The sequence below is a fragment of the Vicugna pacos genome, chromosome 9 (genome assembly GCF_048564905.1).
Source record: "Vicugna pacos chromosome 9, VicPac4, whole genome shotgun sequence".
NCBI lineage: Eukaryota > Metazoa > Chordata > Mammalia > Artiodactyla > Camelidae > Vicugna > Vicugna pacos.
This window is the reverse complement of record NC_132995.1, coordinates 54,609,620-54,624,880: the sequence shown is the minus strand read 5'-3', so window position 1 is coordinate 54,624,880 and position 15,261 is coordinate 54,609,620. Positions and strand designations below refer to the sequence as shown.

Below are 15,261 nucleotides of genomic sequence, written 5' to 3'. Positions count from 1 at the left end.
CATTGCCCATCACACAGAACTCCATCCTTACCCCATCCCACAAGGCCTTGCACGGTCTGGTGACAACACTGGCTTTCTCCATTCCTCTAACAAGCCAAGCCAAGTTCCTCCCCAACTCAGGATCTTTGCTGGTCCCTCATGATGGAATACTCTTCTGTTCCCATTTTTCATCTGGCTGACTTTCTCTTCATCTCAGTGTAAATGTCCCTTTCTCTGAGTTGCTCTGCATGTTGCTTCATAGCACTTGCCACAACACTAATTCAATACTTGCGGGGTTGTTTGTTCAATGGCTGTCTCCACAGGTACCTACTGAGAATAGGAACCCTTCCTGTGGGGTTTGTCTTTGTATCTCCAGGACTTAACACTGTCCCTGATACAGTACTAACTTAATGAATATCTGTGGAGAAATAAATAAAAACAGATGTCTCGCCACCCTAGGGGTTGGACACTGTGTGGAACGGTATCTCATTAATTAACGATATGTTTCTCTCCACAGAGATTACTTTGCAGAAGATGATGGGGAGATGGTACCCAGAACAAGTCATGCATCAGGTAAGGAGGTCATGGGCCTTGCCTTGCTAAATTCTTCATCTTCTGCTGATCATAATTCCCTTAAATTATACACCCTTTAAATTCACCATGGCAATGTCTTCAGATTTTCTGTGAATTTCCAAATTTGTGCATACTGCTGTAGCATATAATTCCCAACCTTCCTAGCACAATCCAGTAAATCATAACTGAAATAGTTATGTGAACTCTTCAGACTTCTAACAATTCTGTAATTGCAAGATTAAAATCACTTGTAAAATGATTAAAATAGATTTTTCCACTAAAGTGAAATCTCTAATACCGTTAAAATGGGTATAATAATAGTGTCAACCTCATAAGTGAGATTAAGTGAGAAATGCTCTTAGTACAGAGCTTGTCAAGGAATAAGAACCCAGTAAATATTATTATTATTATTAATGTATTCATAATAATATATTATTCCTGCATTAACATTAGCTAGGGGTCTACCTAAGTTATTAAACCAAAGTGAAAATAACACTCCTCTGGGGGCCAGTTTTCACAAAAACTTTTAGTCACTTACTATTTTGCTTACTTTGCTAAGTGATTTGCCTTTTTGTATCAGCCTTAAAACACAGATGGTTCATATGCACAATGTGGAAAAGTTTTTAATTTGAATGTGTTAAGGACTTTGGAGTCACTTAAAATTAGCATTTGTAATTCTGTATGTGAAATCTATAAGTTCTAAGGGTCTGTCATACTCATTTTGAGTATCAAGATTCTCCATTTTGAGGTAAAAACGGAAGGACTAGGGCAAAAATGGAAGAGGAATGGAGAAAATGCCTACTAAAAGCAACATTGCTAGGTTGGGTACTTTCATTTATTTTATTTAGTCCATATACAAGCTCTGAGAGGTAAGCATTATTACTCCCATTTTTACAAAGGCAATTAAGCTCAACAAAATTAAGAGATTTGCCTAAATTCCCACAATTTGCATGTGGTCAGGATTGATATTCAGTCTTCAAAGGCTCTTCTCTTTCCATTATATCCTATGAATATAACTGTAATGTATTGTTGTTCTGTTTATCAAATTTCTTCCAATTAATAGCCTGTTTAATTTCACCCAAATGTGGAAGAAATAATTTTTTTCTAATTTATTTAATTAAAACATTTGCATTTACTTAGAAATATCAGGATATCAGCAAAACAGTTGCAACATTATTATTACTACTACTGTTATTATTAATTTGCGATCACAGACTAGTATACAATTAACAGAACAACAATTATTTTGTACAAACTGAATCAAAGACAATTGAAGATGGGAAAAAACCCAATTCCATCTATAACTAGTTTGTGCTGTGTACCAATAAAACCTGCTTTAAATTTCTGTGCTAATTTAAACCCCTATACTCTGCCAGGCAAGGTTAGTGGCTATTAAAAATACCATTAAGGACAGGGCTATCTAAAGGCACACTTGACAGTAGGTTATTTTTAGAAAAATGAAAGAATGCTGTACAGTGTCCAATTTAAAAACAAGTCACATGGCCTTACATTTCCCCTTTTTTTTTTTCCTTTAAAATCAGTGATGGTCTGGGAGGATATAGCTCAAGTAGTAGAGTACATGCTTAGCATGCACAGGGTCTTGGGTTCAATCCCCAGTACCTCCTCCAAAAATAAATAAATAAACCTAACTAAAGTAAAAATAAGCAATAACAAAAAAAGAATAAATAACCCCAAACTAAAATAAAAATTAAAAAATAAAAATAAATTAATAAGTAAATTAAATATACATATATACACACTAAAAAATAAGATAAAATAAAATCAGTGATGTAATGAGTAAAGATTTCTAGACATGGGGAAAGAAACTGCACTGGAACCACCCTATTTATCATTATTATTTTCTTGTTCATCTTCGTCATCATCCTCCTGATCCTTTTGGTCTTTCTTTTTATTTCTTTCTTTTTCTTTTTTTAATTTCTTTTTTAAAACAGGGAATGCTGTTTTCTGAGCATTTTTTTTTAACTATGAGAAGTTGATTGAAGTATCTGGGGACTTTTTCTTGCATTCCTTTGGGCAAGTTTGCAAAAAGAAAGAGAAAGAGGGAGGGAGGGAGGCATACACTCTCCCATCCCTTAGTTGCTTTTTCATTCTGTAGATGGTTTCCTTTGCTGAACAGAAGCTTTTTAGTTTGATGTAGTCCCACTTGTTTATTTTTGCTTTTGTGTTGCCTTTGCTTTTGGTGCCCATGCATATATGGCCCATTAATTTTCAACAAAGGAGACAAAAATATACAAGGCAGGAAGGAAGGAAAGAAAGAAAAAAGATAAAGTGGAGAAAAAGAAAAGGAAAGGACAGAAAAAGGGCATATGGTAACATTTCACATCTTGGTGCCTTAGGATCCCCTTTGCCCGTATGTCTGTGTCGAGTTAACTTTTCCTCAGTGAGGAAGAGTCACCCCAAGCCCCTTTCACCCTCAGTCGCACTGATGCTGTCTGTGGAGCTCAGTGTACTGCGATGGTTGTCATTCTTTCTGATTTAAAACAAAAATTGCTCTCAGTAATAAAGGCTCATTGCTTCCTTCAGTCAGCCAAGAAAAGATGTATTTTTCTATGTGTCCTACCTGAGTCTACAACCCCAAGCCCACCTCAGTTGGAGGTCCTCTGAGAGTTCTGCTTGGAGGAGGCCCTGTTTGCCGACTCTTTCACAGAGTTATTTCTCCAAGGCAGGTTAGTAGCAGCAGAGCCTTCACTAGCTTCTCCCAGGGCAATGCTCCCTTTGGTTGATAGAAAGACTGTCTCTGCCCCTTTGCCTGCTTCCCCCAACTCTCTGACCTGTTACCATCCCCTTTGCTGCTAAAATAACACAGTGTTGGCATTATTGTTAAGAAGGTTGAATGGAGAGAACATGGGATTGGTTCTGCCCCTTTCTAGCAGTGTGGTTTTGGGCAAGCAAACTTTCTGAACCTTTATTTACTCATTAGTAAAATAGATATAATAATCACATCAGTCTACTTCACTGGTTGCAGTAACTTTATAAATGCAATAATTCATGTGAAACTATTTTGACCTGTAATGCCTGTTAAAGATGTTGGCTGTTACAACTGTATTATTCCTATATGATTATCTGAAAGATTCTCTGTAGAGAGATTTGTAGAAATACTTCTTAGCTAGTAGCTTGATTTGTTTTTCAAATAAGGTCATTTCAGTTATCTTTGGTCAGGTGACAAACCACCCTAAAATTAGTGGCTTAAAACGGGGGTCAGCAAACTGTCGCCCGTGGGCCCAACTGCCATTTCTGTAAATAAAGTCTTGTGGCAACACAATCATGCTCATTCACTAATATATTTTCTGTGTCTGCTTTGAGCTACAAGGGCAGAGTTGAGTAATTGTGACAGAGGTGATGCCCATGGGCCTAAAATATTTACTATCTGGCCCTTTAAGAAAAAGTTTGCCCACCTAAGGCTTAAAACAACAATGATTTATTATTTCTCACAATTCTGGGTGTTGACAAACAGAAATATTCTTCTGCTGGTCTCACTTGGGATCACTCAAATAGCTGCCCTCCTCTGACAGCTTGACTGGGACTGAGGGTCCAAGACAGCCTTTCTCAAGTGTCTGGCAGTGGTGACTGGCATCTTCCTTCCCCCTGTACTTGGCCTTTCCTTTTCCAGGAAGGTAGTCTGGGCTTCTTCACAGCACAGGGGTCTTGGGGTTCTAGGAAGGAGAGAACAGAAATACAAGGCCTCTCAAAGCCTAGTCTCTAGAACTCATCCACTAGTGGCATTTTCATCACACTCTCTAGGTCAAAGCAAGTCACTAAGCCAGCCCAGACTCGAGGGGTAGAGAAATAGACTCCACTTCTTGATGGCAGGAGCAGGAGCATCACATTACAAAGGTGCATGGACATAAACCAGTGTGCTTTGCCAGAGACCATCATTAAGATGATCTATCACGGGCGACTTTATGTGAACTGCTTTTATGTGGCCTAGAATTGATTTGTATTTTGCAGAAACCCAAACATGCAGGTTGGGACAATCCTAATGCCATTATTATATAAAATTTACTGTTGTTCTGCTTCACTGGCAGCTTTTCTTAGTGACACTAAAGATCGAGGCCCTCCAGCGCAGTCACAGACCTGGAGAAGCGGTGAGAAGGTCCCTTTTGGACATTCCTTGAGAGCATTTGAAAGACCCCTTCAGGTGCAGACCCAGGCTCTTCGGGACTTTGAGAAGGTAAGTCACATGGGTAGACAATTATCTCAGTTAGAAGCAGTCCCAAGAGATAATGATGTCTTATAAAAATATGACCCATGGCTTGGTCTGGTTTATGGGCATTCTCACCATTACAGTGTCTCTTTCAAGAGCATTTGTCCCAATAAGCTTGTGCACTGTTAGCTGTGTGCTGAGTGCTGTGGTCCATGGGCCATTGCCTGTGCCACTGATTCTGTCTCACTGTTTTTACTGCTGGTTTACTTCTCAGATAAATTCAGGAAGTTTAAATGGCATTCTGAGTATCTGGCTGGACCATAGTGAACCCAGGAGACCGAGTCAGTCAGCTGGCATTCTATCCTCTGCTGCTGGCGTGGGCCACTCTAGATAATTGGGTACTGTCTGCAGCATGGGATAGCTCAGCCACAACCATTTGCTTCTCAACATGAATTGGGCACTGTTGCTTCGAACTCCTGATTTAACTCTTGAAGTGTTCCACATCTCTGTATCTTTATCTTTAGATTTGGCAAAAGCCAAATTACTGATAATCTAATACACACCCCCAGCTCTCTGTGCCCTGGATTGATCCAAGAAAGTCTGCATAATAGAACCTATCTCTTGGAATTTGTCTGGCCTGGAGAGAGAGCACATGGGATTTATTCCACCCTTGTGTGCTAAAAAAAGAAACAGCTCTTTGGTGCCCTCTGGGGGTTGCCCAGGAATTAGTACACACTGAATACTGTGTAAAACTGCCCTGTGGTGTGTGGGTTTCTTTCATTCTTGAACTGATAGCTTATGATATAAAATAATAAAAATTCCACTTTCAGAAAAAAGTGAGCAAAGCAGTGTTGGCATGAGTTTACCCTGTCTTCCCTCAGTTTGTAAATAGAAATGTTTCCCTAGGACCTGATGTACATCCTACCAGGCATTCCTGTGGACAAAGGTTATGCTCCGTATAATGAGTGCCTGAGAATTTAAACAGCCTACTCAGTTTTTTCGCTCAGAGTCATCATGGATACTGCTTTAAGAAAAAAAAAAGACAGAGGGAGTTTGCAGGAATATTAAGTGGCTTTTGAAGATTAAACCTCTGAACAGCTGCGGTGCTGATGGTGGGAGTAGGGCTGGAGCTACCCCAACCCCCCCCCTTTTTTACCTTTTGCATCTGCTGCAATGTGGAAAGGGTGAGCAGAGCTGCGGTACTTTCAAAGCTGGGATGGAGGTGCTCCCTGAAAATCAGTCTGCCTGCGTGTTCCTTCTGGCTGAGAGGTGAATGGATCCTAGAACAGAAGAGTGTCACCTCCACTGGTAGGATGAGTGGCTGGATGCTATGGGAGATGGAAAATAATGCGCTGAGTTGGGTGATGCGCAGGGGTCAGGTGTGGCGTCATGAGTCTTTTTCTCTTGGCATTCAGGTCTAGTATTGCTGATTAGTTACTAGTTATTAGTTTTATTAGGTATTACTATTATTATTATTATTATTATTATTATTATTATTATTATTAGTTTTTAGGTCTCATATCCTTATTGCTCAATTCTGAGAACCAGAAACCAAGCCAGGATGCCAAGAAGAGGCCAATAGGAGATATTTTAAATGTCTCTCCCCTATGTGTCAATTAATAAATGAACAATAGTGAGGTTACAGCACACTTCTTGGTCAGAATGGTCATTGCCAGTAAACCAAGCTGTGTCATGCTCACATGTCTGTTCATCTGTTTTTTTAATGGAGTACTGGGGATTGAACCCAGGACCTCATGCATGCTACGCACACACTGTACCACTGAGCTACACTGTCTCTCGATGTCTGTTCATCTTTATATCCATTCATCCATCCCTCCACTCTGTAGACTTTGAGTGATAGCACCTACTGCATGAAGAATCCATGAAAGAATTTGAAAATTAATGGAAACAGAAAAAAATATAGGAGAGAAGTGAACATATTCCAGTGTCCCACCCTAAAAAAATGGTAAAACTCTAAATAACATGATATTTTCTCTAAGCTGAAATCATGATTCAGTAGCCATGGGATAAAGGCTGGGAGCTGTGCTTGGAAAGAGAAAAGAGACATATTAAAGGTTTTATGCCAAAGAAGGGTCAACTCCTCCAGGGCTTAAAGCAAGTGACAAAGAGATACAGGCCTGGGCGGAGCAGCTAGGACTCCATCTGTCTTAGTGCTTTCAGGCTGCTGTAATACAGCCTGGGTAGCTTATAAACAACAGAAATTTCTTTCTCACAGTTCTGGAGGCTGGAAGCCCAGGATCAGGGTACCAGCAGGGTTACCTTCTGGTGAGGGGCTTCTTACTGGTTCATAGCTGTTCCTTCTCGCTGTGTCCTCACATGGCAGAAGGGGTTAGGGAGCTCTCTGGAGCTTCTTTTATAAGACACTAATCCCAAAGGCCCACCTCCTAATACAGTACTACCATTTTTGGGGATTAGGATTTCAGTATATGAATTGAGAGGGGGACACATTCAGACCAAGGTACCATCCTTATTTCACCTATCCCTGCAACAAACACTCGATCAGTTTAAGTAAGATGCTGTTTCTGCCCTTAGTTATAGCCTAATGGGAGATACAGACATTGAATTACTTACAGTATAATAAGATGTCCTTATCATAAAGATCAGGACAGTGTATTCTGAGATCTTGAGAGAATGTTTAATTGAAGGACAGAGAAGGGCCTCCTACCAGAGGACATCTCTCATGGGGACTGCACATTGAGTGAGGTCTCCAAAACTGAGTTAGATTTTACTAGTCAGAAAAGGAGATTATAATATTCCAGACAGAGGGGAAATTTGGGTGAAAGGAAGAAGGATATGTCCATGAATAGAGCCAGTGAGCGACTACGCTAGATGGATGATGTGGTCTGAATGTTTGTGTTCCCTCAAGATCCACAGGTTGAGATCTTAACACTCAAAGGTGATGATTAGGAGGTGGAACCTGTGGGAGATGCTGAAGCCTTGAGGGTGGAGCCCTCATGGATGAGATTAGCCCCTTATAAATGAGGCTCCAGAGGGATCCCTAGCCCCTTCCACCACGCAGAATACAAGGGGAAATCTTTAACCCAGAAGAGAGCCGTCACCTGACCAGACTGGCACCACAATCTTGGACTTTCAGTATGTGGGAGCACACTCATGGGTTAATAAGTTGTAGGGCTGCAGTGCAGAAAACTGCTGCTCACTGTCTTGCTGAAAATGGCAAGACACACCTAGCTTATTTTAGGTGTAGGTTGTTAGCTATAGGGCTGGCTGCTTCTGCTTCTTGGAAAATCATTACCCCTTGCCCTTGCTGAAAGCAGCAGGGCATTCTTCGCTTATCTAGTTAGATCTTGATCTTTATGGGGTCTTTGTGCCTGCCTGGTTTCCATTACGGGTTGTATACTCCCTAAACTTTGTAAACTTCTCCCTAAACATACAGATTTAGACTAGTGTTGGGGAGAGGATATAGCTCAGTGGCAGAGTGCGCGTTTAGCATGCACAAGTTCCCAGGTTCAATCCCCAGTACCTCCATTAGGATAAAAAAATTAAAGATAAGTAAATGACAAACCTGCCTCCCTTGCAAAAAAAAAAAAACCAAAAAACAACAACAACACTAATGTTTCTGTTTTTCACAAAACTGCTGACCTGCATACCTGCATGTACACCATGCACGTGTTTTACCTTAATCCTTTGTTTGACTATTCTCAATAAATACAAGAGTTTCGGAGGGGCTCGAGGGGAGTTGGAGTTGGTCTCTGACTCCCTCTCACTCTCTTGACTTAAGTCTGCACTAATTCATTCTTCGGCGGTGGACAAAGCCTGCATTCCAGCCTCCAGAACTGTGAGAAATAAACTTGAGTTGTTAATAAGTTACCCAGTCTGTGGTATTTTCTTAAAGTAGCCTGAACAGACTTAGTCAAGGTGGGTAAGGAAGGAGACTTAGAACAAGGAAAGAAGTAATATAAAGGTACTTAATCAGTAAAAAATAATTGAGCAGTAACGCGATTGCTTCTGAAGTGTTTGCTGATATAGGAAATGCTAGGAAAAAGAGCCTTGATTCCAGAGTAAGCGATAATAGACTGAAAATGTAAACATTGGCACATTATGGAAAATATATTTATTGGTCAATTAACAAGTGAAAGCAAATCCATGGCTACAAATCCTGACAGGTTATTGGGTCAGAAAGATTTTTACATACAAATGGCCATAGTCTTGTGTTGAGAAAAATGCGTTCCTAAATGATTTCTCACTGACCACAGCATCTACTCCACCTTCAGCACCTCTGGGATGAGTGAGACTAGAGCAGCACATGGATAATACTAACTAGCACATGCTGATGACTTTCTGTGTGTCGAGTAGTGTTCTAAGTATGTGTAGTATTATCTTACCTAACGCTCATGGTAACGCTGTGAAGAAAGCATGGTGAGTACCCCAAATGAGGAAATAAAGGCACGAAGAGTAACAAAGGAATTTCCCCAATGTTTCATAATATGAGCCTGAAAATACTCATCCTTTGTGTGACCTAGATTGGTGATAATGAAAGTGCTGACTCATACGGGCTGGAATCATGAGCTTCTCCTATTTAGATGGGCAATTCTGTCTTCCCTAGGTAAACTGTAAATTCACTTCTGTCTCCTAGTATTCTCCATCACATGCTTTCTATTCTATTAATTCTCAACTGCTTGCAATTCAGAGATGTTTTGTACCCTTTTTTAAAAGTTATTTTGACTGAATTATCTTTTTTTTTTTTACATTTGTAGGTGACTTTATATATTTTTAGGTTTTATTGGAGGGGGAGGTAATTAGATTTTATTTTTGCAAGCAGTACCTGGGATTGAACCCAGGACCTTATGCATGCTAAGCATGTGCTCTACCACTTGAGCTATACCCTCCACCCAAAATAATTTGTACTCTTTAAGTCTTTGTTCCAGCTGTTCCCTCTGCCTAGAAATCCTTTTCTCTCCTGTTCTTCACCTTACAGACTACTCATCCTTCAGATTTCAGTTCAAGTGCCTTTTGTTTGGTTGGGGTTTTTTTCTTTTTAGAATGCCTCTTCTTACTCTCCAATTTCAAAATATAAACCAGAATTTAAGCAATCCGAGGGCAGAAAACCTCTTGTTTATCCTTTTCTCGTCTCTAGAACCTAGCATAATGCCGGTACATAGTTAGTGCTCAGTGGATGTTCACCAACTAAACTGAACATGATGAAAAGTACCAAAGATTGAATATTACACTGGATTTGTATTTTACTTGGCCTCTACTCAGTATTCACTGAATGTATTCACAGTAAGTAAAATGATTCTAAGGAGGGTACTGGTGTATTAATTTATTGGTTAGAATAGGAAACTGAAAAGTCAAGAAAAGTACATTTATTTTCAATAATTTAAATTTGAGTTTAAAGGGAGATAATTTCCCACCTAAACTGTGATGATAAAATTATAAATATAAAATAAGGGGAATAAAGCAGAGATCTTTTGAAATATTTGACAGGACTTATTAAGATCATAATAATAACTAATAACAATAATGAGTTTTTATTATACACTAGGTACTTTTTACACACTTAGCATATTTTACTTCAGCTATCTTTCAGTTCATCTTTATAACTTCTGAGACAGAAATTATTATTACATTCATTATATGAGTGAAGTGACCAAGACTCAAAGAACCTGATGTAAGCTATGCAGGTATAAAGTGGCAGAGCCAAGGCAATTCCAAGAGCCAAGGTTCTTGGGGAAATGCGAGGACCATGCAGAGAAGGAGAGGTTGCATTTGTGAAATGTGTGCAGTTGGTTTTAGGCCGAGAATCAAAATAGCAAACGCTACAGAAAAGCCATGGAGGGGTGGAGGTCTGTGGCTTAAGGTCTAGAGAAGGCCTCCACTGCCCTCCCCTGTTTACACATTTTCTAACAATGTTGTCGTAACAGGAAAATACCAATGAAACCAGCTACAACGTTTGCCTAATTATAGTCTGAAACTAGCTTTTCCTGGCAGTCTGAATCCAACCACAGTGAGTCAGCCCGTTGAGGCCCCACCCATCTTTGCAAATTTCTCCACTTGGGTCTTAAAGTTTCTGCAGAGGGTAAGTCTTAAAAGGGACTTTTCTACCTCTATGGCAATCTAAGTTACCATGGCCTGGGGTTCCTGTTTAAGTGAATCTGGGTCATGCCAGTGCTGCCTTTCGGTCCAGTAAGTTCAGTGCTTCTTGAGTGTGTCTCTGTAATTGCAGCCTTGGAAAATGAATGCTACTGGTGAAGCACACTTTCTTTTTTTTTTTTTAAATGGCATTTTGCTTCTCAAACCACAGGGCCCCAAGCATACTGGTTCTGACTTTACTAGTGTCTTGAGACTTTCAAAAAGTTATTAGATGAGAAGGGAAGGGAGGAAGTCCTAAACATTCAACAATCACAAACACAGGATTTTCTTCTTGTTAAACGTGACTTTTCAGAGGGATTCTTCTACATAGTCATTCTGCAGAGCTTCAGCCCAGTTTTCATTCCTAAGCAACGTTGCTAAAGATAGGCATCAAATCAAACACTTGTTTTCTTAAGAACTATGAGTAAAAAGGAATGATTCTGAGTGCTGTGGAGCACGCAGAGATGTATACGAATTACCATCCTCGGAGAGCATATGCTCTGATTAGGGACAAAGAAATTTAAATTACAGAAAAAAATTTTTTTAACAAATCTGAGTACTTGGATTGGAGGAGCCAAGTCCAAGGTGGACAGGGAGGCTAGGAGGCTGTTGCAGTATTCGGGGCAAAGGTTGGTGGTCTTCGCAGTAGAGGAGTGAGATGAATGGACAGATGAAAGAAGAAGAGAGTTCAGAAACAGAAGTGAGAAGACTAAGCAACCGACTGGATGTATGACCAGTGAGAGAGAAGAAACCGAGTATGACCTACCACCAGTTCATCCCTCTGGTTCCATCCCAGGCTAGGTTGTCACCTGTTGTAAACGTCTAGAGTACCCTACGCTTTCCTTTTAATAAGTGAATACTATTTATTCAAAATCTGTCTTTTCTGTTGGAATCTGAGCTCCACGGTAGCAGAGGCAGGGTTTGTCTCATTCACTACTAGATACAGTGATTGGCATAGAGCCTAGTACATAGTAGGCATACCTTTTTCTTTCTTATTGTGTTTTGGTTGAATGAATGACACCAAGCTTTCTTACTTGGGCAACTAGTGATTGATGCCATCCACTGAGAAAGGGAATGACTGGAGCAGGCACATGAAGTTCTCTTTATAATCAGTAAAAGAACAGCAACAAACCCCAAAAAGCAGTAAAGTGATTTTCATTTCTGGAAATAAAATTAAGGAGATCCTTCCTATTCTTAAGGAACTCTAATCTAATTGACTAAACAGTCAAACAGATAATCTTGGTAATAATAATAGATACATAATGCTGGGGCACACTCAGGAGTGTCCTTTGACCCAGACTTCAGATAGGCTTCCTTTGGTAGGTAATATCTACAAAAATATAAGTAAATAAAAATAAATAGATGTTTCTGGGGTAGATATAGCTCAGTGGCAGAGTGTGTGCTTGTCATGCACAAGGTCCTGGGTTCAATCCCCAGAGCCTCCATTCAGCGGAACAATAAAAATAAGTAAATAAAAATAAATAGTAGGTAATATCTAAACCAAGTCCTTAAGGGCTAGTTGGAGATAGTTAGGTTGGAGCTGAATGGGAGGTGAAGAGGGATGACTTTCCAGGCTGACACTGCTACCCATGAAAAGTTCTAGAGGCAGCAGAGAGTGAGCTCAGAAATGAGAGGCTCTTTGTCAAGACTGGAGCACTAGAGCTTTGTTGGGGTTCAAGTTGGTTGTATCTCCCTGTCCAGCCACCACTGATGGCCAAAGCCTTATTGTTGCCGTCATGCTTGTTCGTGGTATCACTGTGTACTCAGCTCTTATGCCTAGAGAAAGTCCTGATTGTGCCTTTGAAATCTCCATCTTTCTCTGGGAAAAAGAATTGAAAATCTAGCAAAATGAGTGAGGCCATATAGCGACATGTCCCCTCCTGAGTCCTGGAAGCTCAGCACAGAATCTTCCTGGATCGAACCAGCTGTGAACAAACACCATCAAGCCCTGCTGGTGTTGGTCGGCCCAGACCGAAGGAGAATCTTCAAGCCTAGGAGTCCTTGGGAGCTCCCAGCATCAGTGTGTCTCAGTTGTTATTTCAGCCATGGAGCTCATTGAACTGCCTCTGACGGCGCTATTTCTGGCTGGGCCGGTTATTTTTGGTGGCCGGGGAAGTTGTTATTTGTTTTGGTTTGGTTTTACATAGTTCGTTGTGCTGTAATGTGATGATGACGACACCCTGTTTTTCCAGCCTCGGGGGTGGTGTGGGTGTGTATCTTGGTGGGGGAGGCTGCAGGAACTTCGTCGGAACCCCTATCCTTTATCTGCGCGATGACGCTGCCCAACATACGGTTTATTTATCTACCTGATGTAATAGTGCTGTTGTTAGCTGTCTTGTCATCAGGCCAGTGATTTCAAGAAAAGGCTGTTCAGAGGATGGGTATCAGTGTGCTTCTGCATTTAAGGGAGAAAATGGAATGATATTATTAAATATTTTATCATTTAAAAGATTCTGAAACTCCCCACATTATGTTGAATCTTCAGAAACAGTTTCAAAAGAAAGGTTTGTTTGTTGTGCAACCCAAAAGAAAAAAGGCCAGATGTTTGTAGAATTCTCAGTCTACTTTCTGAGGCAGACATCAACAGCTGACTTCCGGAACACTGGACAGAAACCCTGTGTGGCAGTGAAAGGGTTGATGAGTGGAAGACCACATTGGTTGACTTTGACATTTTCCTTGTTAGAATGTTCTGCAGAAGTTATAACTATTCTTCAGGACAGCTGAATGAGCATGCTTTTCCTGTGACAAAACATAGAGTGGATCGTTTATTTTCTTTCTGTTTCATCTAAAGATTGTAACAAAATTCTCACTTTTGCTAGAACACAGTAATCCATAAGTATTCAACATTGAGAGCCACTTAGAGGATAGTTCACCTAACCTTTTATGTTAGGGCCCCATAATCTGAGTAGGATTAATACACATTTAGAAGTAGTTCTAAACCATTTACTTTTAACTGAATTGAATTGAATTGAATTTGAACTGAAACTTTATTATAAAAAATCCTTTGTAAAAGCAAAGTACTGGACTTGATTTCACAGCTTTGGTTTTTTTCTTTTTAAAGTAACAGCTTTATTAAAATGTAATTTACACATACCGTGAAATTCACCCTTTTAAAGTATACAATTCCATGGTTTTAGTATTTCCAGTGACTCGTTCAACAATTACCACTCTAGTTCCAGGACATTTTCATTACACCCAGAAAACCATCATACCCATTAGTAGTCACTTACCATTCCTTTTTCCCCCAGGCCATGGAAATCACCCATCTGCTTTCTCTGTGGATTTGCCTAGTCTGAAAATTGTATATAAATAGAATCATACAATATATGACTTTCTATGCCTGCCTTGTTTCACGTTAGTATAATGTTTCCAAGGTTCATCCATGTTGTAGTACTTTATCCTTTTTATAGCTGAGTAATACTCTATTGTACAGATATACTAAACTTTTTATATTTATTCTTCTGTTTTTGGATATTTGGGATGTTTCTCCTTTTTGACTCTTGTGAATGATGCTTCTGTGAACATTCAGATACAAGACTGTGTGTGGACATATGTTTCATTTCTCTTGGGTGTATACCCAGGAGTGGAGTTGCTGGCTCATATATGGTCACATAATAACCTTATGTTTAATCTTTTGAGGACTAGCTTTGGTTTATTCATCTTGACAATGGAGAAAACCATGTTTTATGTAGGTTCAAGTGGTCAGATCCTCTAAGGTCACAAGGAAGAATACTTTTGAAAAGATGCAGGGACCTGAGGTGGCAGCAGAAATACCTTATTATTCACAAGGGAATCCTAGATTCACAGGGGTCATTTAGTGTCATGATTAAAATCCTGATGAGTATGAAATAGAGGTCAGACTGTTGGAACCTGTAGTCTGTGCTCCACTTTCTAGATGAGCAAGTCAGCTAACCTCTTGATGTCTCGCTTTCCTGGAGAGTAAAATGGGGATAATGATTTCTAATCTGCTTACTTCACAGTGTCATAATGAAGATAAAATGAAATAATACATATATAGAAGTGCTTTATACATTGTCAACTACTGTGCAAGTGATTGTTGCTGTGAAGATAGTGTCATTATTCTATTTAATTTTGTAATACAAGTCTAAGTAATTCAAAACAGCCAGTAATCAAACTTTTGTATTCAACTTAGATTTTAATCAGAAAAGCATAGGGACTCCCAGACATATAGGTGTATTATCAGTAAAATATTTATACGTGAAACAAATGATCCTCCTCCTTCTCCCTGCCCCATCCCTTCCTGTCTACCCCTATCCTCCTATCCAAACCAAGTTGAGTTCCTGTTGGATTCCACTGGGTGCCAAAGGACAGGAAGTGTTCTCCAGCCGTGGGTGTGCCTTTCCCAAAGGGCTGTTTTGAAAATATGACAGCAAAGTGTGCAGAAGATCATTCTTAGGTCCCGGTCATTGTTG

At 39.9% G+C, this 15,261-nt stretch overlaps 1 protein-coding gene and 1 non-coding gene across 5 annotated transcripts in view; both read left to right on the top strand.

Moving 5' to 3' along the window:
- Nucleotides 1-15,261, top strand: part of PDE4DIP (phosphodiesterase 4D interacting protein) — a 194,668-nt gene that overhangs the window by 41,725 nt on the left and 137,682 nt on the right. For all 4 annotated transcript variants that reach the window (XM_072967889.1, XM_072967890.1, XM_072967888.1 and 1 more), the window contains exons 2-3: nucleotides 497-552; nucleotides 4,599-4,744. In XM_072967889.1, the coding sequence (XP_072823990.1) occupies nucleotides 497-552; nucleotides 4,599-4,744 (202 nt within the window). The remainder of the gene's footprint in view (nucleotides 1-496; nucleotides 553-4,598; nucleotides 4,745-15,261) is intronic.
- On the top strand, nucleotides 12,200-12,277 carry TRNAD-GUC (transfer RNA aspartic acid (anticodon GUC)). The gene has a single exon. It is a non-coding gene; the product is annotated as a tRNA-Asp (tRNA).